This window comes from Ranitomeya imitator, chromosome 1 (assembly GCF_032444005.1).
Source record: "Ranitomeya imitator isolate aRanImi1 chromosome 1, aRanImi1.pri, whole genome shotgun sequence".
Lineage (NCBI taxonomy): Eukaryota > Metazoa > Chordata > Amphibia > Anura > Dendrobatidae > Ranitomeya > Ranitomeya imitator.
The window spans coordinates 14684659-14703271 of record NC_091282.1 but is presented as its reverse complement, the minus strand read 5'-3'; the positions used below and the strand labels follow the sequence as shown (position 1 = coordinate 14703271).

Sequence of the window (18613 nt, the reverse complement as noted above, 5' to 3'; positions counted from 1 at the left end):
CACCTCTCCGCTCATCACCCAGAATCCTCCAGTGCTGTATAATGTCCCAGCAGTCACCTCACCGTCATCACCCAGAATCCTCCAGTGCTGTACAATGTCCCAGCAGTCACCTCTCCGCTCATCACCCAGAATCCTCCAGTGCTGTACAATGTCCCAGCAGTCACCTCTCTGCTCATCACCCAGAATCCTCCAGTGCTGTATAATGTCCCAGCAGTCACCTCTCTGCTCATCACCCAGAATCCTCCAGTGCTGTCCTGTATAATGTCCCAGCAGTCACCTCTCTGCTCATCACCCAGAATCCTCCAGTGCTGTATAATGTCCCAGCAGTCACCTCTCCGCTCATCACCCAGAATCCTCAAGTGCCATCCTGTATAATGTCCCAGCAGTCACCTCTCCACTCATCACCCAGAATCCTCCAGTGTCGTCCTGTATAATGTCCCAGCAGTCACCTCTCCGCTCATCACCCAGAATCCCCCAGTGCCGTCGTCCTGTATAATGTCCCAGCAGTCACCTCTCCGCTCATCACCCAGAATCCTCCAGTGTCATCCTGTATAATGTCCCAGCAGTCACCTCTGGTCATCACCCAGAATCCTCCAGTGCTGTATAATGTCTGTTATGACCTGGTGGTCAGGACAATAATGGACCTGGTGGTTAAGAGCACACGGAATGACCAGATAGTTACTGATAATAAAGGACGAGCTCTGGGACGTGGGAACTCTGCTGACCGCAATCCCTAATCCTATCAACCACACTAGAAATAGCCGTGGATTGCGCCTAACGCTCCCTATGCAACTCGGCACAGCCTAAGGAACTAGCTAGCCCTGAGGATAGAAAAATAAAGCCTACCTTGCCTCAGAGAAATTCCCCAAAGGAAAAGGCAGCCCCCCACATATAATGACTGTGAGTAAAGATGAAAATACAAACACAGAGATGAAATAGATTTAGCAAAGTGAGGCCCGACTTACTGAACAGACAGAGGATAGGAAAGGTTACTTTGCGGTCAGCACAAAAACCTACAAAAAGACCACGCAGAGGGCGCAAAAAGACCCTCCGCACCGACTCACGGTGCGGAGGCGCTCCCTCTGCGTCCCAGAGCTTCCAGCAAGCAAGACAACAATCAGAATAGCAAGCTGGACAGAAAAATAGCAAACCAAAGAAAAACAAGCAGTCACTTAGCTTCTGCTGGGAAGACAGGTCACAAGAACGATCCAGGAGTGAACTAGACCAATACTGGAACATTGACAGGTGGCATGGAGCAAAGATCTAAGTGGAGTTAAATAGAGCAGCAGCTAACGAATTAACCTCGTCACCTGTGGAAGGAAACTCAGAAACACCCACAGCCACCAGAGAAAGTCCATGGACAGAACCAGCCGAAGTACCATTCATGACCACAGGAGGGAGCCCGACAATAGAATTCACAACAAATGTCCCAGCAGTCACCTCTCTGCTCATCACCCAGAATCCTCCAGTCCTCTATAATGCCCCAGCAGTCACCTCTCCGCTCATCACCCAGAATCCTCCAGTCCTGTATAATGTCCCAGCAGTCACCTCTCTGGTCATCACCCAGAATTCTCCAGTGCCGTTCTGTATAATGTCCCAGCAGTCACCTCTCCGCTCATCACCCAGAATCTTCCAGTGCTGTATAATGTCCCAGCAGTCACCTCTCCGCTCATCACCCAGAATCTTCCAGTGCTGTATAATGTCCCAGCAGTCACCTCTCCGCTCATCACCCAGAATCCTCCAGTCCTGTATAATGTCCCAGCAGTCACCTCTCCGCTCATCACCCAGAATCCTCCAGTGCTGTATAATGTCCCAGCAGTCACCTCTCCGCTCATCACCCAGAATCTTCCAGTGCTGTATAATGTCCCAGCAGTCACCTCTCCGCTCATCACCCAGAATCCTCCAGTCCTGTATAATGTCACAGCAGTCACCTCTCCGCTCATCACCCAGAATCCTCCAGTGCTGTATAATGTCCCAGCAGTCACCTCTCCGCTCATCACCCAGAATCCTCCAGTCCTGTATAATCTCCCAGCAGTCACCTCTCCGCTCAGCAGCTCAATCATCTTGTTGCTGAGCTCCAGGACCTTCTTGTTCCTCTCATGTAGCAGGGAGTGCGGGGGAGGCTCTGTGATGGGGCCCGGGCTCCGCCCTCCTGACTCCTGGAGATGGATGATGGGAGTCATACCGTCCCCCGGTGTCTTCCTCACTATTGTGTAATCCTGTGTATGGAGAGAGACATTTAGGGAGAAGAATTCCTTCCCGACTCCAGATCTGACAATCAGTAGAAATCCCGGGATCAATAACCGTCTCCAGTAATCTGGGGCCATAACCGGGAATATTATTCCCCTCCGCACAGACATCCCGGCCCCTCTACAGCTCTTATAGGGAATCCCCATGACAACTCCTCCGGGCAGAGAGCTCCACACAATCACTGCTCTTACAGTAAAGAATCCTTCTCTCTATTCTGGATGTCGGACTTGTCACAGAACACAATAAAGCTGATAGAAATGTAGAGGAGTTACCTCTCCGCTCAGCAGGGAGATGATCTCCAGGGCGAAGTGGGATAATCTTCTGGTGGTCTCATTCCTGTCCTCGTCCATCCTCGGGGTCATTCAGGAGGAGAAGGGATGAACACTGGATCAGCTGGAGGGATCTCGCCCTGCCGGCGTCTTCATGATGAAGGAGAAGATGGAAATCACAGGGGACGATAAAACAACAATCACTAAATTCTGCCAAATATCAACATTTGTCAGGAGGAATCTGGAGGAAAAGCCACAAAACTCCACCGCGGCCTCCTCCGCCGATCTGACCGCTCATTATCAGCTTCGCAGGCGGAGGACGGTCAAGGTGGTAACTACAGCACCAGCAGGGGGCCGGTCACTGAGGTAACTACACCGCCAGAGAGGGACGATCACCGTGGTAACTACACCGCCAGTGGAGGCTGTGAGATGAGGAGGAGATGCTGTACATTCCTGTTGCTATAGCCCCTTCTAAAGAGAGCTACCGTATTTTTCGGACTATAAGATGCATTTCTTTCCTGTCAAAATGTGGAGAAAAATTAGGAGTGCGTCTTATAGTCTCGATATACCGACTCTGGCTGTGGTAGAGAGGTGGGGAGCGATTTCGGCGGAGCAGCGGGTCACAGAGGCAGAAACCAGCGGATGCGGCTAACTCCTGTGCCCACTGCTAAAGAGAAATTAATATTCACTGCATTCCACACCCATGGAATGCAATCAACAGACAACCCTGGCACAATAACATCACTAAAAAGCTTTGGCAAGTATCCAGAATTGCAGAACGGCGTTGGCAGAAAACGCATTCACAAGATGATTTCACTGCACTCAAACAATTACCACTCGTATTAAAATCAGCTTTCACCTCTGCTAAATAGGCCTATTTCACATCCCTCATATCTTCTTTATCAAACAACCCCAAACAGTTGTTCAACACCTTTAACTCCCTCCTCCGCCCACCACTGCCCCCTCCGACTTCCTTAATCTCTGCTGAGGACTTTACCACGCACTTCAAAAATAAGATAGACCAAACAAGGCAAGTCTTTGTGGTCTGACCACCACAACCCCTTTGTATACCAGACCAATGCCCAAACCCCATAACTTCACTCTCCAAAATCACTGAAGGGGAGCTTGCTCATCTTCTCTCCAAATCACACCTCACCACTTGTGCGCTTGACCCCATCCCATCCCACCTCTTCCCCAACCTCACCACTACACTAATCCCATCCCTAACCCATCTCTTCAATCTATCACTAACTCCTGGTACCTTCCTCTCTGCCTTCAAACATGCCACAATCACACCTATCCTCAAAGAGTCTTCCCTTGACCAGTGCGCTATGTCCAGCTACCGCCCCATATCTCTGTTCCCATTTGCTTCCAAACTCCTTGAGCAGCATGTCCATGCTGAACTTTCCTCTCACCTTGCATCTAACTCTCTCTTCGACAGCCTACAATCTGGCTTCCATCCCTACCATTCCACTGAGACTGCCCTGACCAAACTTACGAATGACTTACTTACAGCCAAAGCTAACAGACAATTCTCTATACTCCTCCTTCTAGACCTGTCTTCTGCCTTCGACACAGTTGACCACTGCCTCCTACTACAGATCCTCTCTTCCTTTGGTGTCAAAGACCTCGCCCTATCCTGGATCTCTTCATACCTCACCAACCGCACATTTAGCGTTTCCTACTCCCATACTACCTCTTCATCTCGCCCCCTCTCTGTTGGTGTCCCTCAAGGCTCTGTCCTAGGACCTCTTCTCTTCTCAATCTATACCCTTTGCCTGGGACAACTCTAAGTCCCATGGCTTCCATTACCATCTATATGCCGATGACAATCAGATCTAACTCTCTGGCCCAGATGTCACCTCTCCGCTCTTCAGAATCCCAGAGTGTCAATCAGCCACATCCTCCTCCTTCTCCTCTCGCTTCCTCAAACTCAGTGTGGACAAAACCAAACTAATTAACTTTCCTCCATCTCGTGTATCCCCCCTACCTAATCTATCTATCTATCACAATAAATTAATTCACATTTTTCCCCCGTCCCGGTAATCGCTGCCTCTGAGTAACCCTTGACTCTGCCCTGTCCTTTAAACCGCACATCCAAGCTCTCACCACCTCTTCTAACACTCTCACACCCCTCAAGTCCATCCTTAATGCTGCTGCCCGACTAATTAGTCTCTCTCCTCGCTACAATCCTGCTTCCCCTCTTTGCAAATCCCTTCACTGGCTCCCAATATCCCAGCGTATCCAGTCTACACTACTAACACTGACCTACAAAGCCATCCATAAACTTTCTCCTCCGTATATTTCTATACTAACCTCTCAATATCTTCCCTCACATAATCTCCGGTCCTCCCAAGACCTCCTTCTCTCCTCCACACTTATTCGCTCCTCACCCAATCGCCTCCAAGACTTCACCAGAATATCCCCCATCCTCTGGAATTCTGTGCCCCAACATGTCCGGTTATCGACCACATTTGGATCCTTCAAACGGAACCTGAAAACCCATCTCTTCAAAGAAGCTTGCAACCTGTAATGACCTGTAATGACCACACGGCCACCTCAACACCATCGGAGCTACTGCAACCCTCGACCTACTGTCTCCTTCCCCACAATCCTGTGGAATGTAAGCCCCCAAGGGCAGGGTCCTCGCCCCTCTGTATCAGTCTGTCATTGTTAGTTTGTTTACTGTAAGTGATATTTGTATTTTGATGTAACCTCGTCTCATGTACAGCATCATGGAATAAATGGTGCTATATAAATAAATAATAATGGGCGTGGAGGGCAATGAATATTCATTTCTTTTTGGCATCCTGGTATGATTGGTCTAATTCTGTTCCTGGTATGATTGCTCGCACCTGGTTTGCATGCCCTATCAGATTAAAAAAAACAAACCATTACACTTACCTTCCCAGTGCTCCCTAGCAGTGTCCTGCTCCGGTGCCAGCAGCTGCTTAATGCTTGTAAGCAGCACATGGCAGGAACACAACCACTGGCAGCAGCAGGAAGGCTCCGGCTGACACTGCGCCGCGCGCTACTGAAGAGCAATGAATACTCACTGCTCTCTGCGATGAACAGTCCCGGTGAGTATTCCGGCAGCTGTGCTCTGCTTGTGACGTCCCTGCCATGTGCTGGTTACAAGCATTAATCAGCTGCTGGCAATGGAGTAGGATGCTGCGAGGAAGCTGAGGATGGTACAGTACAGACCAAAAGTTTGGACACATCTCATATAAAGATTTTTCTGTATTTTCATGACCATGAAAATTGTACATTCACACTGAAGGCATCAAAACTATGAATTAACACATGTGGAATTATATACACTTAACAAAAACTATAGTTCTTACCGATAACGGTATATCTCTGAGCCCATGACGGCACCACGGAGAGAGGAGATCCGCCCACCAAGGACAGTAAACCTACAGATAAAAAGGCGGTACCTCTCTCCCGCATCAGTTGTTTACTAGAGAACGATGGGAGACTAAGGAATAGAGTCTTTGATTTTAACATTACTTGAAGACTTAACTGAGATACCGCGTGGCTATTGGGACCATTAGCATAAGGCACTATATTAATGTGCACAGCCATAAGTGAAGGGAGGGAATGTACGGGTGCCATCATGAGCGCAGAAAAATACCGTTATCGGTAAGAACTATATTTTTCTCTGACGCCCATGACGGCACCACGGAGAGAATTGCAGAGATTGTACATTAGGGAGGGACCACTGCTTCCAGAACCCTTTTACCAAAGGTAAGGTCCGAAGAGGAAATAAGGTCCAATCTATAGAGCTTATTGAATGTGGACGGTGAAGACCAGGTAGCAGCTCTACATATCTGATCAATTGAAGCTCCGGTCTTCTCCGCCCGAGAGGTCGCTACTGCTCTAGTTGAGTGCGCCTTGATATTTCCCGGGACGGGTACCCCACTTGATGAGTATGACAGGCTGATGGCGTCCGTGATTCATCTTGCCAGAGTGCCCTTGGAGGCTTTCTTCCCCTTCTGGGGACCCTGAAAGCACACAAAAAGAGAGCCATCCTCTCTACTCTCTCTGGTGGCTTCTATGTAATGCATCAGGTATCTCCTAACATCCACTATATGTAAAGACTCCTCCTCCTTGTTTTTAGGGTTAGGACAAAAGGAGGGAAGAGATATCTCTTGTGTCCTATGGAATCGGGATGCTACTTTTGGGAGATACGCCGAATCAGTTTTTAGAACGACCCTATCATCCAGAAATTGAGTGAAAGGGGGGTTAGCGGATATGGCCTGTATGTCACTAACTCTACGTGTAGAGGTGAGAGCGACAAGTAGGGAAGTTTTAAGGGATAAGATTTTTAATGGGACCTCCGCTAAGGGTTCAAAGGGAGGTTTAGTCAATGCTTTAAGGACCAAATTTAAATCCCACTGAGGGGTAATTTTTACAGGGGGAGGCCTTGATCTACCGGCTGCTTTGATGAACCTGGAAATCCACCGATTCCCCGCCAAATCATAGTTGAATAAAGCACCTAAAGCTGCTACATGGACTTTCAAGGTACTTGTGGCCAGAGCAATCTCTAATCCGTTTTGCAGGAATTCTAGCATGGCTTTAAGAGGGACACCCTCCTCTATTTTGGCGCCTGAGGATGAAAGGAATTGTTTCCATATTTTCCCGTATTGTTTGGTTGTAACGGGTTTCCTACTTTGCAGTAGTGTAGATACCAGCCCCGGAGAAAACCCTCTGTTTTCTAGTAACTCCCTTTCAAATGCCAGGCTGTCAAGTGTAAACTTGCAACCTGAGGATGATGAACAGGGCCCTGGGAGAGGAGGTTTGGAAGGTCCGGTAGTACCCATGGGTCAGAGATAGACATTCTCATCATCCAAGAAAACCAAGGCCTCTTCGGCCAGAACAGGGCTATTAAGACTACGTAAGCACCGTCCTCCCGAACCTTCCTCAGCACTGCCAGAATCAGAGCAATTGGGGGAAAGGCATATGCTAGTTGGTGATGCCAGGGAATCAGGAACGCATCTAGTGAAACAGTGTTCCCCAATGGCGTTATTGAGCAAAAGGTGTCCACTTTTTTGTTCAGATTGCTCGCGAAAAGGTCTATGTTTGGTACCCCCCATTTTTCTGAGATCTGGGTGAACACTGATTGATTTAACTCCCATTTCCCTTGCTTCAGGCGGGAACGACTCAGAAAATCCGCTCTGTAGTTGTCCACCCCCTTTATATGAAGGCCTGACAAAGATTGAAGGTTGCCCTCGGCTATATGGAAGATTGGTTTGGTTACCTCCATCAGACTCTGCGACCGGGTACCCCTTTGGTGATTTAGATACGCTATCACTATTCTGTTGTCCGACATAATTCTGACATGGTGGGACTGAAGGAGACCCAGGAACTCTAATAGTGCAAACTTGACTGCCAGCAGTTCCTTCATGTTGGAGGATACTTTTTTTTTTTTTTTTTTTTTTAGATACGGCGGCCAAGCCCCCTGAGCTAACAGGTCGTTCAGGTGTGCCCCCCACCCGCTGGGGCTCGCGTCTGTTGTTACCATTTCTGAGACCGGAGTTGCCCACGGGACTCCTCGAGAAAGATTGTTTTGCGATGTCCACCAATCTAATGACAATCGTGTTTGGAGATAAACTGAACAGACTTTCTAAATTCCCTTTTAGAGAGACTTCTTCTGACAAAATTTGCCAATGAGGCTCCCTCGAACGTAGTTGAGCCCATTGGACTGCAGGGATGCAGGCTGTCATGGATCCCAAGAGGGACATAGCATGGCGGAGGGTTATGGAGGCGAGATCTCGCATTCTGGATACTAGTCCTACTATGTTTTGGATTTTTTTCCAATGGAAGACGGCATTCTTGCTTTATAGAGTCCAAAATAAGACCCAGATACTCCTGGATTTGGCACGGTAACAACCCGGATTTTTTTAAGTTCACCAACCAGCCCAGGTTTTCTAATGAGTGCATGATTGTCTCTAGCTGTCTTTCGCAGTGTTGGGGAGAGGAGCCGATTACCGGAGCTATGGCCAGCCTGAAGGGGAGAGCTGAAAATTGAAAATGGTATATCACCCCCCTGATGTAGACTGCTATCCTGAGGAATTTTTGGTGATCTTTGTGGATAGGGACGTGATAGTAGGCATCCTTCAGATCCAGGACTGCCATGAAACACAGTGGAAACAGCATTTTTATTGATCAAGAAAAGGGGAAACACACAAGCGCTGATCCTAAACACAAAGTCCCTAGCAGCTGGAGTCAGGGCAGGTAAGTACCAATCCTGCTATAGAAGTACTAGAAAATAAAAATTGCAACTGAAACCGCGCATAAAGGGACCAAAAACACGTATGAAAATATGTAGACACACGTGCAAACAATAGAATGGTACCTGGGGGGCTTCTGGGGGCTGGACAATACCAACCAAAATGCAGAAAGAACTACCAGGGTCCACCCGTAACCACTGCTGAGGAGTGACCCAATGACCTGCAATAATAGTGTGGCGGGCCCCCTACCAAATATAAGATATCAAATGGAATGTCCCGATAAACACAAATGGTGAAAAGATGGACTTACCAGAACACAGGTGCAGTGGTGTCAGCGAGGTGGACGCACTTGGGGTTCTGTGGTGAAGAGCCCAGCACCAGGAAGATAGAAGGCGTGAGGGCGAGCAGACCTGGAAGGGGCTGCAGCACGGCGGAGCACCGAGAGATAGGTGCAACAGGATAAATGGATAAGTCCACGTGGGTGCTGCGCAGGGAAGCCCCGAAGAGATACACGGGCGAACCTGCAGGGGAGCAGGCACAGGAACGCTGAGATTGACCGTACAGGTATATATAATTAACGTGCAAGGGATATTGTTTTTATTTTTATTTTGATACATGCACTTTGTATCTTTTATTATGATTATATATTTATTCCATTTTATATTACACTTTTTTCATTTTTTAATCTATTTATTAAAAGATGTTTTTATATCTATTTATTTATTTTGTGTACTCACTTGTTTGTGAACAGTGTTCTCCTTTCTACCCCCCTTCTCTTTAGCATATTCGATTCATTTAGTGCACCCACACGCTGCTATGACCATCTGTATTATTTATTCATTACTTATGTATTATGTATTTATTTTGATTACCCTCTTTTCCCGTTATCTCCGGGTTGGTGGCTCGGTCTCATCGGGTTAAGTGGGGGCTGTTAGCTTCATACCTTTACATTCTGCTACCACTCTTTCATATGGGCAGCCCAGATCACTGGGGATAGGGGCGGGCCGCTTGGGGGTTTGATTGACAGGGCTCTTGTATAAATCATCTGAGCACCCAGGGACCGGTAACCCTGACGAAGGAGGACGGAGTTCCTCTGAAACGCGTTGGTTAAGTTTGGTCCCAGTGCCGCTCCGTAGCTGTGACGTCACACGCTGAGTCTTCTGTCGGCCATCTTCCCCCCGCTCGTATCCAGGGACGCCACCGGCCGGGGCTTTCCCTGGCTCTACGCAGCTACTGCACAGCGTTCCTGTGCCTGCTCCCCTGCAGGTTCGCCCGTGTATCTCTTCGGGGCTTCCCTGCGCAGCACCCACGTGGACTTATCCATTTATCCTGTTGCACCTATCTCTCGGTGCTCCGCCGTGCTGCAGCCCCTTCCAGGTCTGCTCGGCCTCACGCCTTCTATCTTCCTGGTGCTGGGCTCTTCACCACAGAACCCCAAGTGCGTCCACCTCGCTGACACCACTGCACCTGTGTTCTGGTAAGTCCATCTTTTCACCATTTGTGTTTATCGGGACATTCCATTTGATATCTTATATTTGGTAGGGGGCCCGCCACACTATTATTGCAGGTCATTGGGTCACTCCTCAGCAGTGGTTACGGGTGGACCCTGGTGGTTCTTTCTGCATTTTGGTTGGTATTGTCCAGCCCCCAGAAGCCCCCCAGGTACCATTCTATTGTTTGCACGTGTGTCTACATATTTTCATACGTGTTTTTGGTCCCTTTATGCGCGGTTTCAGTTGCAATTTTTATTTTTTAGCATTTTTATTGATGTTTTTATTGTTTCCATTTTGAACGACTGGACTTCTAGGAATTTGTATAGACTTTTCAGATTTATGATAGTCCTGAAAGACCCGTCCGGTTTCTTCCTCAGGAATAGAGGGGAGTTATATCCCTGCCCTTTTTCTTGTGTAAACCTTTAGGAGAACCCCTTTACTCACTAGTCCCATGACTTCTTTTTCTAATGCTAGTTGTTCTTCCTCTGAAGTCCTCAGTGATGTCGTCATAAAGGAGGGACGAGGAAGTTTGAGAAATTTTAGCTTTAGTCCTGATTTTATTATATTCAAAATCCAAGGACTGCTGGTAATTTTCTCCCAGGCCGAGAGAAAGAGGGACAGTCTTCCCCCCCCACCTGGGGCAAGCATTCATTGGGTAGGATTTTTGTTGTCATTAGGGTTCATATCGAATATGAATCCCTTGTTTTTGTTTCTCTTATCTTCCCACTTGTCTTGACTTTTCCCCGTCTTCCTTTGGAAGAACCTCTTGCTCCGAAAGGGCCTCCTGTAGGAAGGGAAACCAAGGGAGGGGAATGATTTCTTTTTATCACCCGCCTTCTCTAAGATGTCATCTAGAGTGTGCCCGAATAGAAATTCACCTTCACAGGGGATGGTACACATTTTAGACTTTGTCTGGAGATCTCCCGGCCAACATTTTAGCCAAAGGGCTCGTCTTGCGGCATTAGAAAATGCCGCTGACCTAGCAGATAGTCTGATCGGATCCGCAGAGGCATCTGCTAAGAAGGCAGCAGCTCCACGCATTACTGGCAAGGTATTTAAGATTGAGTCATGAGATGACCTGTTCTTAAGCTGGATTTCTAATTGGTCTAACCATACCATTAGGGAGCGGGACGTGCATGCGGCAGCAACCGCCGGCTTTAGCCCTCCACCAGCTGCCTCCCATGAACTTATGAGGAAAGCATCTGCCTTTTTGGCCATTGGGTCTTTCAAGACCCCCATGTCTTCGAATGGAAGGGCATATTTTTTAGATGCCTTAGCTATGGCAACATCTAGCTTAGGTGCCTTTTCCCAAAAAGAATAAGATTGGTCATCAAACGGATATTTCCTTTTTGGCGTAAGTAATGCCTTCCTTATAGGTTTTTTTCCACTCCTTTTTAATTAATGCTAGGATTTTCTCATTAAGAGGAAAGGCCCTTCTCTTTTTTTGGTCGAGACCTCCAAACATTATGTCCTGAACCGATCTTTTCGTATGAGGGTCTGTTAGCCCCATAGTGATCCTATCTGCCTTAACAAGACTGTCCATTTCCTCTAGAGGAAAGCCTCCAGGGGAAGATGATGATGATGATGATGATGATGAGGAAGAATTAGACGTATCCGAATCCACATTTTCCCCCGAATCGCTGTACTCAGGAGTCGGGGATCTGTGCCTGGTCTTCCTTTGCTTTTTTTCCCTCTCTAAGGGATATAAAAGTATCTTCGACCTGGTCCCTGATCAGGTTTTTAATGTCTGCTGCGAACCCGGGAAGCCCTTCGGACACTGTCTGTTGAATGCAAACATTGCAAAGTCTCTTTTCCCATGTAGTTGGAAGCTCCTCTCTACACAGAGCACATATCTTTTGCTTAATTTTGCCTGTGCTTTTCTTCCCCTATAGCAAGAAAAGACAAATATATGCCCTTACTATCATTAGCTTTCACGTAGATCACTTACCACCTTATGGACCCATAAATACCGGTTGGGGACGATCCGTGTCTGTTATCGGTTTATCCCTTGTGCCGGACGTGGTACTGGACTCCTTGCTGTGCAGTGATCTAGAGCGTCCCTTGCCAGTAGCATCCTGGTGTCCTTTCTGGGGTCATCGCTTCTGCTGCTGTGGCGGCAGTGATGACCTGGATAGGGAAGATGCCTGCTCTGGGTCGCTCATGGCTGGCGAACGCTGGTCGATCTCCATTGGAAGTGTTTTGCACCCAGGTGTGCCTTGTTAAATAGCAGTGGATGGCGCCATCTTGCCTGCCCGCGCATGTGCGGTCCCTACGCAAGATCGCATTCTTAATCCCGCGCCTGCGCAGAGAACGGCAATCGCGTTCTCAATCTCGCGCATGCGCAGAGAGTGTCAATTGCAGCCTGTTTCCCGTGCATGTGCGAGCATCGATTTGGCCGTGCATGCGAAGAGCGACCCGCGCTGCGTGAAATCTCGCGCATGCACAGACGGGGAATCTAATACAAGATGGCACCACGCATCGCCGCATGTAGCTGGATATCGGAACCCCCGGGAGCTTCAGCCCACAGACTGACGCTGGGGGAGGCAGAGTGCTGGCTCCTATCCATAGAGGGACCCCCCTTGGATACCGCTGCTGCTGTTTGCCTTACCTAGAGAGGTGGCCGCGTTTCCATGCCACCTATCTTCGCGCACCCTAGAGGCCCACTAGCCCCAGCGGTGGTGTCTCGGGTCACCACACCAGCTGAGGCAGGTGGACCCCCGCTGCCTGAATTGGACTGATTGGCCCCGGAATCCCACGACGGTGTCGTCTTCTAAGGTGAGTCTGTAGATTTCCCATCAAGGACAGGAAACCAACTGATGTGGGAGAGAGGTACCGCCTTTTTATCTGTAGGTTTCCTGTCCTTGGTGGGCGGATCCCCTCTCTCCATGGTGCCGTCATGGACGTCAGGGAAAAAGTGTGAAATAACTGAAAATATGTCTTATAGTCTAGGTTCTTCAAAGTAGCCACCTTTTGCTTTGATGACTGCTTAAACACTCCTGGCATTCTCTTGATGAGCTTCAAGAGGTAGTCACCGGGAATGGTTTTCACTTCACAGGTGTGCCCTGTCAGGTTTAATAAGTGGGATTTCTTGCCTTATAAATGGGGTTGGGACCATCAGTTGTGTTGAGCAGAAGTCTGGTGGATGCACAGCTGATAGTCCTACTGAATAGACTGTTAGAATTTGTATTATGGCAAGAAAAAAGCAGCTCAGTAAAGAAAAACGAGTGGCCATCATTACTTTAAGAAATGTAAGTCAGTCAGTCCGAAAAATTGGAAAAACTTTGAAAGGGTCCCCAAGTGCAGTGGCAAAAACCATCAAGCGCTACAAAGAAACTGGCTCACATGAGGACCGCTCCAGGAAAGGAAGACCAAGAGTCACCTCTGCTTCTGAGGATAAGTTTATCCGAATCACCAGCCTCAGAAATCGCAGGTTAACAGCAGCTCAGATTAGAGACCAGGTCAATGCCACACAGAGTTCTAGCAGCAGACACATCTCTACAACAACTCTTAAGAGGAGACTTTGTTCAGCAGGCCTTCATGGTAAAATAGCTGCTAGGAAACCTCTGCTAAGGACAGGCAACAAGCAGAAGAGACTTGTTTGGGCTAAAGAACACAAGCAATGGACATTAGACCAGTGGAAATCTGTGCTTTGGTCCGATGAGTCCAAATTTGAGATCTTTGGTTCCAACCACCGTGTCTTTGTGCGACGCAGAAAAGGTGAACGGATGGACTCTACATGCCTGGTTCCCACCGTGAAGCATGGAGGAGGAGGTGTGGTGGTGCTTTGCTGGTGACACTGTTGGGGATTTATTCAAAATTGAAGGCATACTGAACCAGCATGGATACCACAGCATCTTGCAGCGGCATGCTATTCCATCCGGTTTACGTTTAGTTGGACCATCATTTATTTTTCAACAGGACAGTGACCCCACACACACCTCCAGGCTGCGTAAGGGCTATTTGACCAAGAAGGAGAGTGATGGGGTGCTACGCCAGATGACCTGGCCTCCACAGTCACCAGACCTGAACCCAATCGAGATGGTTTGGGGTGAGCTGGACTGCAGAGTGAAGGCAAAAGGTCCAACAAGTGCTAAGCATCTCTGGGAACTCCTTCAAGATTGTTGGAAGACCATTTCCGGTGACTACCTCTGGAAGCTCATCCAGAGAATGCCAAGAGTGTGCAAAGCAGTCATCAAAGCAAAAGGTGGCTACTTTGAAGAACCTAGAATATAAGACATATTTCAGTTGTTTCACACTTTTATGCTAAGTATATAATTCCACATGTGTTAATTCATAGCTTTGATGCCTTCAGTATGAATATACAATTTTCATAGTCATGAAAATGCAGAAAAATCTTTAAATGAGAAGGTGTGTCCAAACTTTTGGTCATGCATACCAGGATAGGGATGAGGGAGCCATGCATACCAGGATAGGGATGAGGGAGCCATGCATACCAGGATAGGGATGAGGGGGCCATGCATACCAGGATAGGGATGAGGGGGGCCATGCATACCAGGATAGGGATGACGGAGCCATGAATACCAGGATAGGGATGAGGAAGCCATGCATACCAGGATAGGGATGAGGGGGCCATGCATACCAGGATAGGGATGAGGGGGCCATGCATACCAGGATAGGGATAAGGCGGCCATGCATAACAGGATAGGGATGACGGAGCCATGCATACCAGGATAGGGATGAGGGGGCCATGCATAACAGGATAGGGATGAGGGGGCCATGCATACCAGGATAGGGATGAGGGGGCCATGCATACCAGGATAGGGATGAGGGAACCATGCATACCAGGATAGGGATGAGGGAGACATGTGTATCAGGATAGGGATGAGGGGGCCATGCATACCAGGATAGGGATGAGGGGGCCATGCATACCAGGATAAGGATTAGGCGGCCTTGCATACCAGGATAGGGATGAGGCGGCCTTGCATACCAGGATAGGGATGAGGGAGCCATGCATACAAGGATAGGGATGAGGGGGCCATGCATACCAGGATAGGGATGAGGGAGCCGTGCATACCAGGATAGGGTTGAGGAGGCCATGCATACCAGGATAGGGATGAGGGAGCCATGCATACCAGGATAGGGATGAGGGGGCCATGCATACCAGGATAGGGATGAGGGAGCCGTGCATACCTGGATAGGGTTGAGGAGGCCATGCATACCAGGATAGGGATGAGGGGGCCATGCATACCAGGATAGGGATGAGGGAGCCATGCATACCAGGATAGGGTTGAGGAGGCCATGCATACCAGGATAGGGATGAGGGAGCCATGCATACCAGGATAGGGTTGAGGAGGCCATGCATACCAGGATAGGGTTGAGGAGGCCATGCATACCAGGATAGGGATGAGGGAGCCGTGCATACCAGGATAGAGTTGAGGAGGCCATGCGTGTGTCTGAAAAGCCATGGAACCTTCTAGGTATATACTCAAAATATGGCATATTCATATTATCGTGACAGGGCTAAAGTTAGGATTAGGGTTGGGATTAGGGTTTCAGTTAGAATTGGCGGGTTTCCACTCTTTAGGCACATCAGGGGCTCTCAAAATATGACATGGAGTCCGATCTCAATTCCAGCCAATTCTCCAATGAAAAAGCCAAACGGCGCTCCTTCCCTTCCGAGCTCTTCCATGCGCCCAAACAATGGCTATCCCCTACATATGAGCACCTTGAGGGGTGCAGTTTTTAGAATGGTGTCACTTTTGGGTATTTTCTATGATATAGACCCCTCAAAATGACTTCAAGTGTGAGGTGGTCCCTAAAAAAAATGGTTTTGTAAATTTTGTTGTAAAAATGAGAAATTCCTGGTCAACTTTTAACCCTTAGGGTATGTGTCCACCTTCAGGATGGCCGGCGGTTTGGTCGGAGCGGCAAACCTGCTCCGTGCTAAGCTCCACCCCCTTCTGTGATGCGATGATGCCGAATGTGTTTATAGCACACATCCGGGATCATCGCACCCCACACATAGGGCCCTGTGTTATACCTTGCGGCGTCGCAGCGTCGCCGCAAGGTACACGGACATGCTGCGATCTTAAAAGATGTCTGGAGTCGCAGGGCCGCCGGATGCGTGTTACCACGCATAGTGGAGACGGGATTTCATAAAATCCCCTCCACTATGCTGTAACATCTGGACGCTGCGTGTTTGACGCTGCGTCTCTATGCAGCAGCGTTTCCTGCACGTGGAAACATACCCTTATAACTCCGTAACAAAAAAAAATTTGTTTCCAAAATTGTGCTGATGTAAAGTAGACATGTGGGAAATGTTATTTATTAAGTATTTTGTGTGACATCTCTGTGTGATTTAAGGGCATGAAAATTAAAAGTTTGAAAATTGCAAAATTATGAAAATTTTCGCTAAATTTCTGCTTTTTTCATAAATAGTCAAATTAAATAAATGTTACCACTAAGGTTGCCGTCACACTATCAGTATTTGGTCAGTATTTTACATCAGTATTTGTAGCCAAAACCAGGAGTGGGTGATAATACAGAAGTGGTGCAGATGTTTCTATTATACTTTTCCTCTATTTGTTCCACTCCTGGTTTTGGCTACAAATACTGATGTAAAATACTGACCAAATACTGATCGTGTGACGGCAGCCTAACATGAAGTACAATATGTCACGAAAACACAATCTCAGAATCAGCGGGATCCATGGAAGTTCCAGAGTTATAACCTCATATAGTGAGAGTGGTCAGAATTGTAAAAATTGGCCGGTCATTAGCCCTTACTGCCACTGGACGGAATAATTAGCCGATCTCAGTATGTCTCCATTTGAGGTGGGCTCTGGCGGTGAGCTGGGACAGGTCAGCTGTTTTGAGCCCGCAATAGACACGGGTGGAATCGCGATCCACCTGCTGCTATTAACTAGTTAAATGCTGCTGTCAAACGCTGACAGCAGCATTTAGCAAGCGCTTCTGGTCATCCGGCCGAAAATGTGCACATCGGTGACCCCTGTCACATGATCGGGGGTCATTGGTGCATTGGCATGACAACCAGAAGTCTCCTGGACACCTCTACGGTTGTTGATGCCGGAATGCTCGGAGCGCCACCCTGTGGTCTGCGCTCATAGCAAGTCTGTAATTCAGGTACATAGGAGCGATCTGAGCATCACCTCTATGTAGCAGAGCCGATCGGGTTATGGCAGCTTCTAGCCTCCCATGAAGACTATTGAAGCATGGCAAAAGTAAAAAAAAAAAAAAGGTTTTGAAAATTATGAAACAAATAAAAAAATATAAAAGTTCAAATCACCCCCCTTTCGCTCCATTTAAAAAAAAAAAAAAAAAAAGTCAAACCTACACATATTTGGTATCACCGCGTTCAGAATCGCCCGATCTATCAATAAAAAAAAAGGATTAACCTGATCTTCAAATGGCGTAGCAAGAAAAAAAAGTCAAAATGCCAAAATTACACTTTTTTGGTTGCCGCAAAATTGCATTAACGTGCAATAAAGGGCGATTAAAAGAATCTATCTGCACCAATATGGTATCATTAAAAACTTGAGCTCAGTGTGTAAAAAATAAGCCCTCACCCAAACCGAGATCACGAAAAATGGAGACGCTACGGGTATCGGAAAATGTCGCAATTTTTTTTTTTTTTTTTGAAAATTCGATTTTTTTTCACCACTTAGATAACAAAGATCCTGGACATGTTTGGTGTCTATGAACTCGGAATGACCTGGAGAATCACAATGGCAGCTCAGTGTCAGCATTTAGTGAACCTAGCAAAAAAGCAAAGAAAAAAGTGTGGGACTGCACTATTTTACAATTTCATCGCACTTGGAATTTGTTTCCCATGTTCTGTTACACAACATGGTAAAACCAATGATGTCATTCAAAAGTACAGATAGTCCCGCAAAAAAAAGTAGCAAATTGGCTCCGTCACTAAGGGGTTAACGTCCCCAACACTGAGGAGCCGCAGTCACAGGGAGCAGGAGCCTCCACAGGAACAGCTCTGATCTCACCCCACACTCTCCTCTCACAGATTTACCACAAACCCTCCTGTAATCTCACCGGAATGGCGGGAAATCTGCTGCTGGCTGACACCAGAGAACACGAGCTGCACACAACCAGGACGGAGCTGCTGCATGGAGAGCAGAAGGACCTGTGGTGACGTCACCGTCATGTGATCAGGGGGCGGGGCTCAGGGGAGAAGAGGTGAAAGACCTGTGGTGATGATCCTGTCATGAGACTACAGCTCCTCCCTCTCTGTGCAGCAGACACTTCCCCCTTGTTCTGTCTCCTGTTGGATTCTTCTCCGGCAGCTCCGGTGTAGACGGCTCAGCGGTGACAGGAGGAGAATGGAGGAGATTCCGGCAGCTCCGGTGTAGACGGCTCAGCGGTGACAGGAGGA

At 48.0% G+C, this 18613-nt stretch overlaps 1 protein-coding gene across 1 annotated transcript in view; it reads right to left on the bottom strand.

The window, feature by feature from the left end:
* The window catches only part of LOC138657421 (zinc finger protein 665-like), a 100359-nt gene extending 81972 nt beyond the window's left edge, over window positions 1–18387 (bottom strand). The window contains exons 1-3 of the mRNA XM_069745202.1: window positions 18274–18387; window positions 2523–2669; window positions 2040–2219 (exon numbers count right to left, since the gene is read on the bottom strand). Coding sequence (XP_069601303.1) covers window positions 2040–2219; window positions 2523–2612 — 270 coding nt within the window. The 5' untranslated portion in view covers window positions 2613–2669; window positions 18274–18387. The remainder of the gene's footprint in view (window positions 1–2039; window positions 2220–2522; window positions 2670–18273) is intronic.
* Between the last annotated feature and the right edge of the window lie 226 nt (window positions 18388–18613).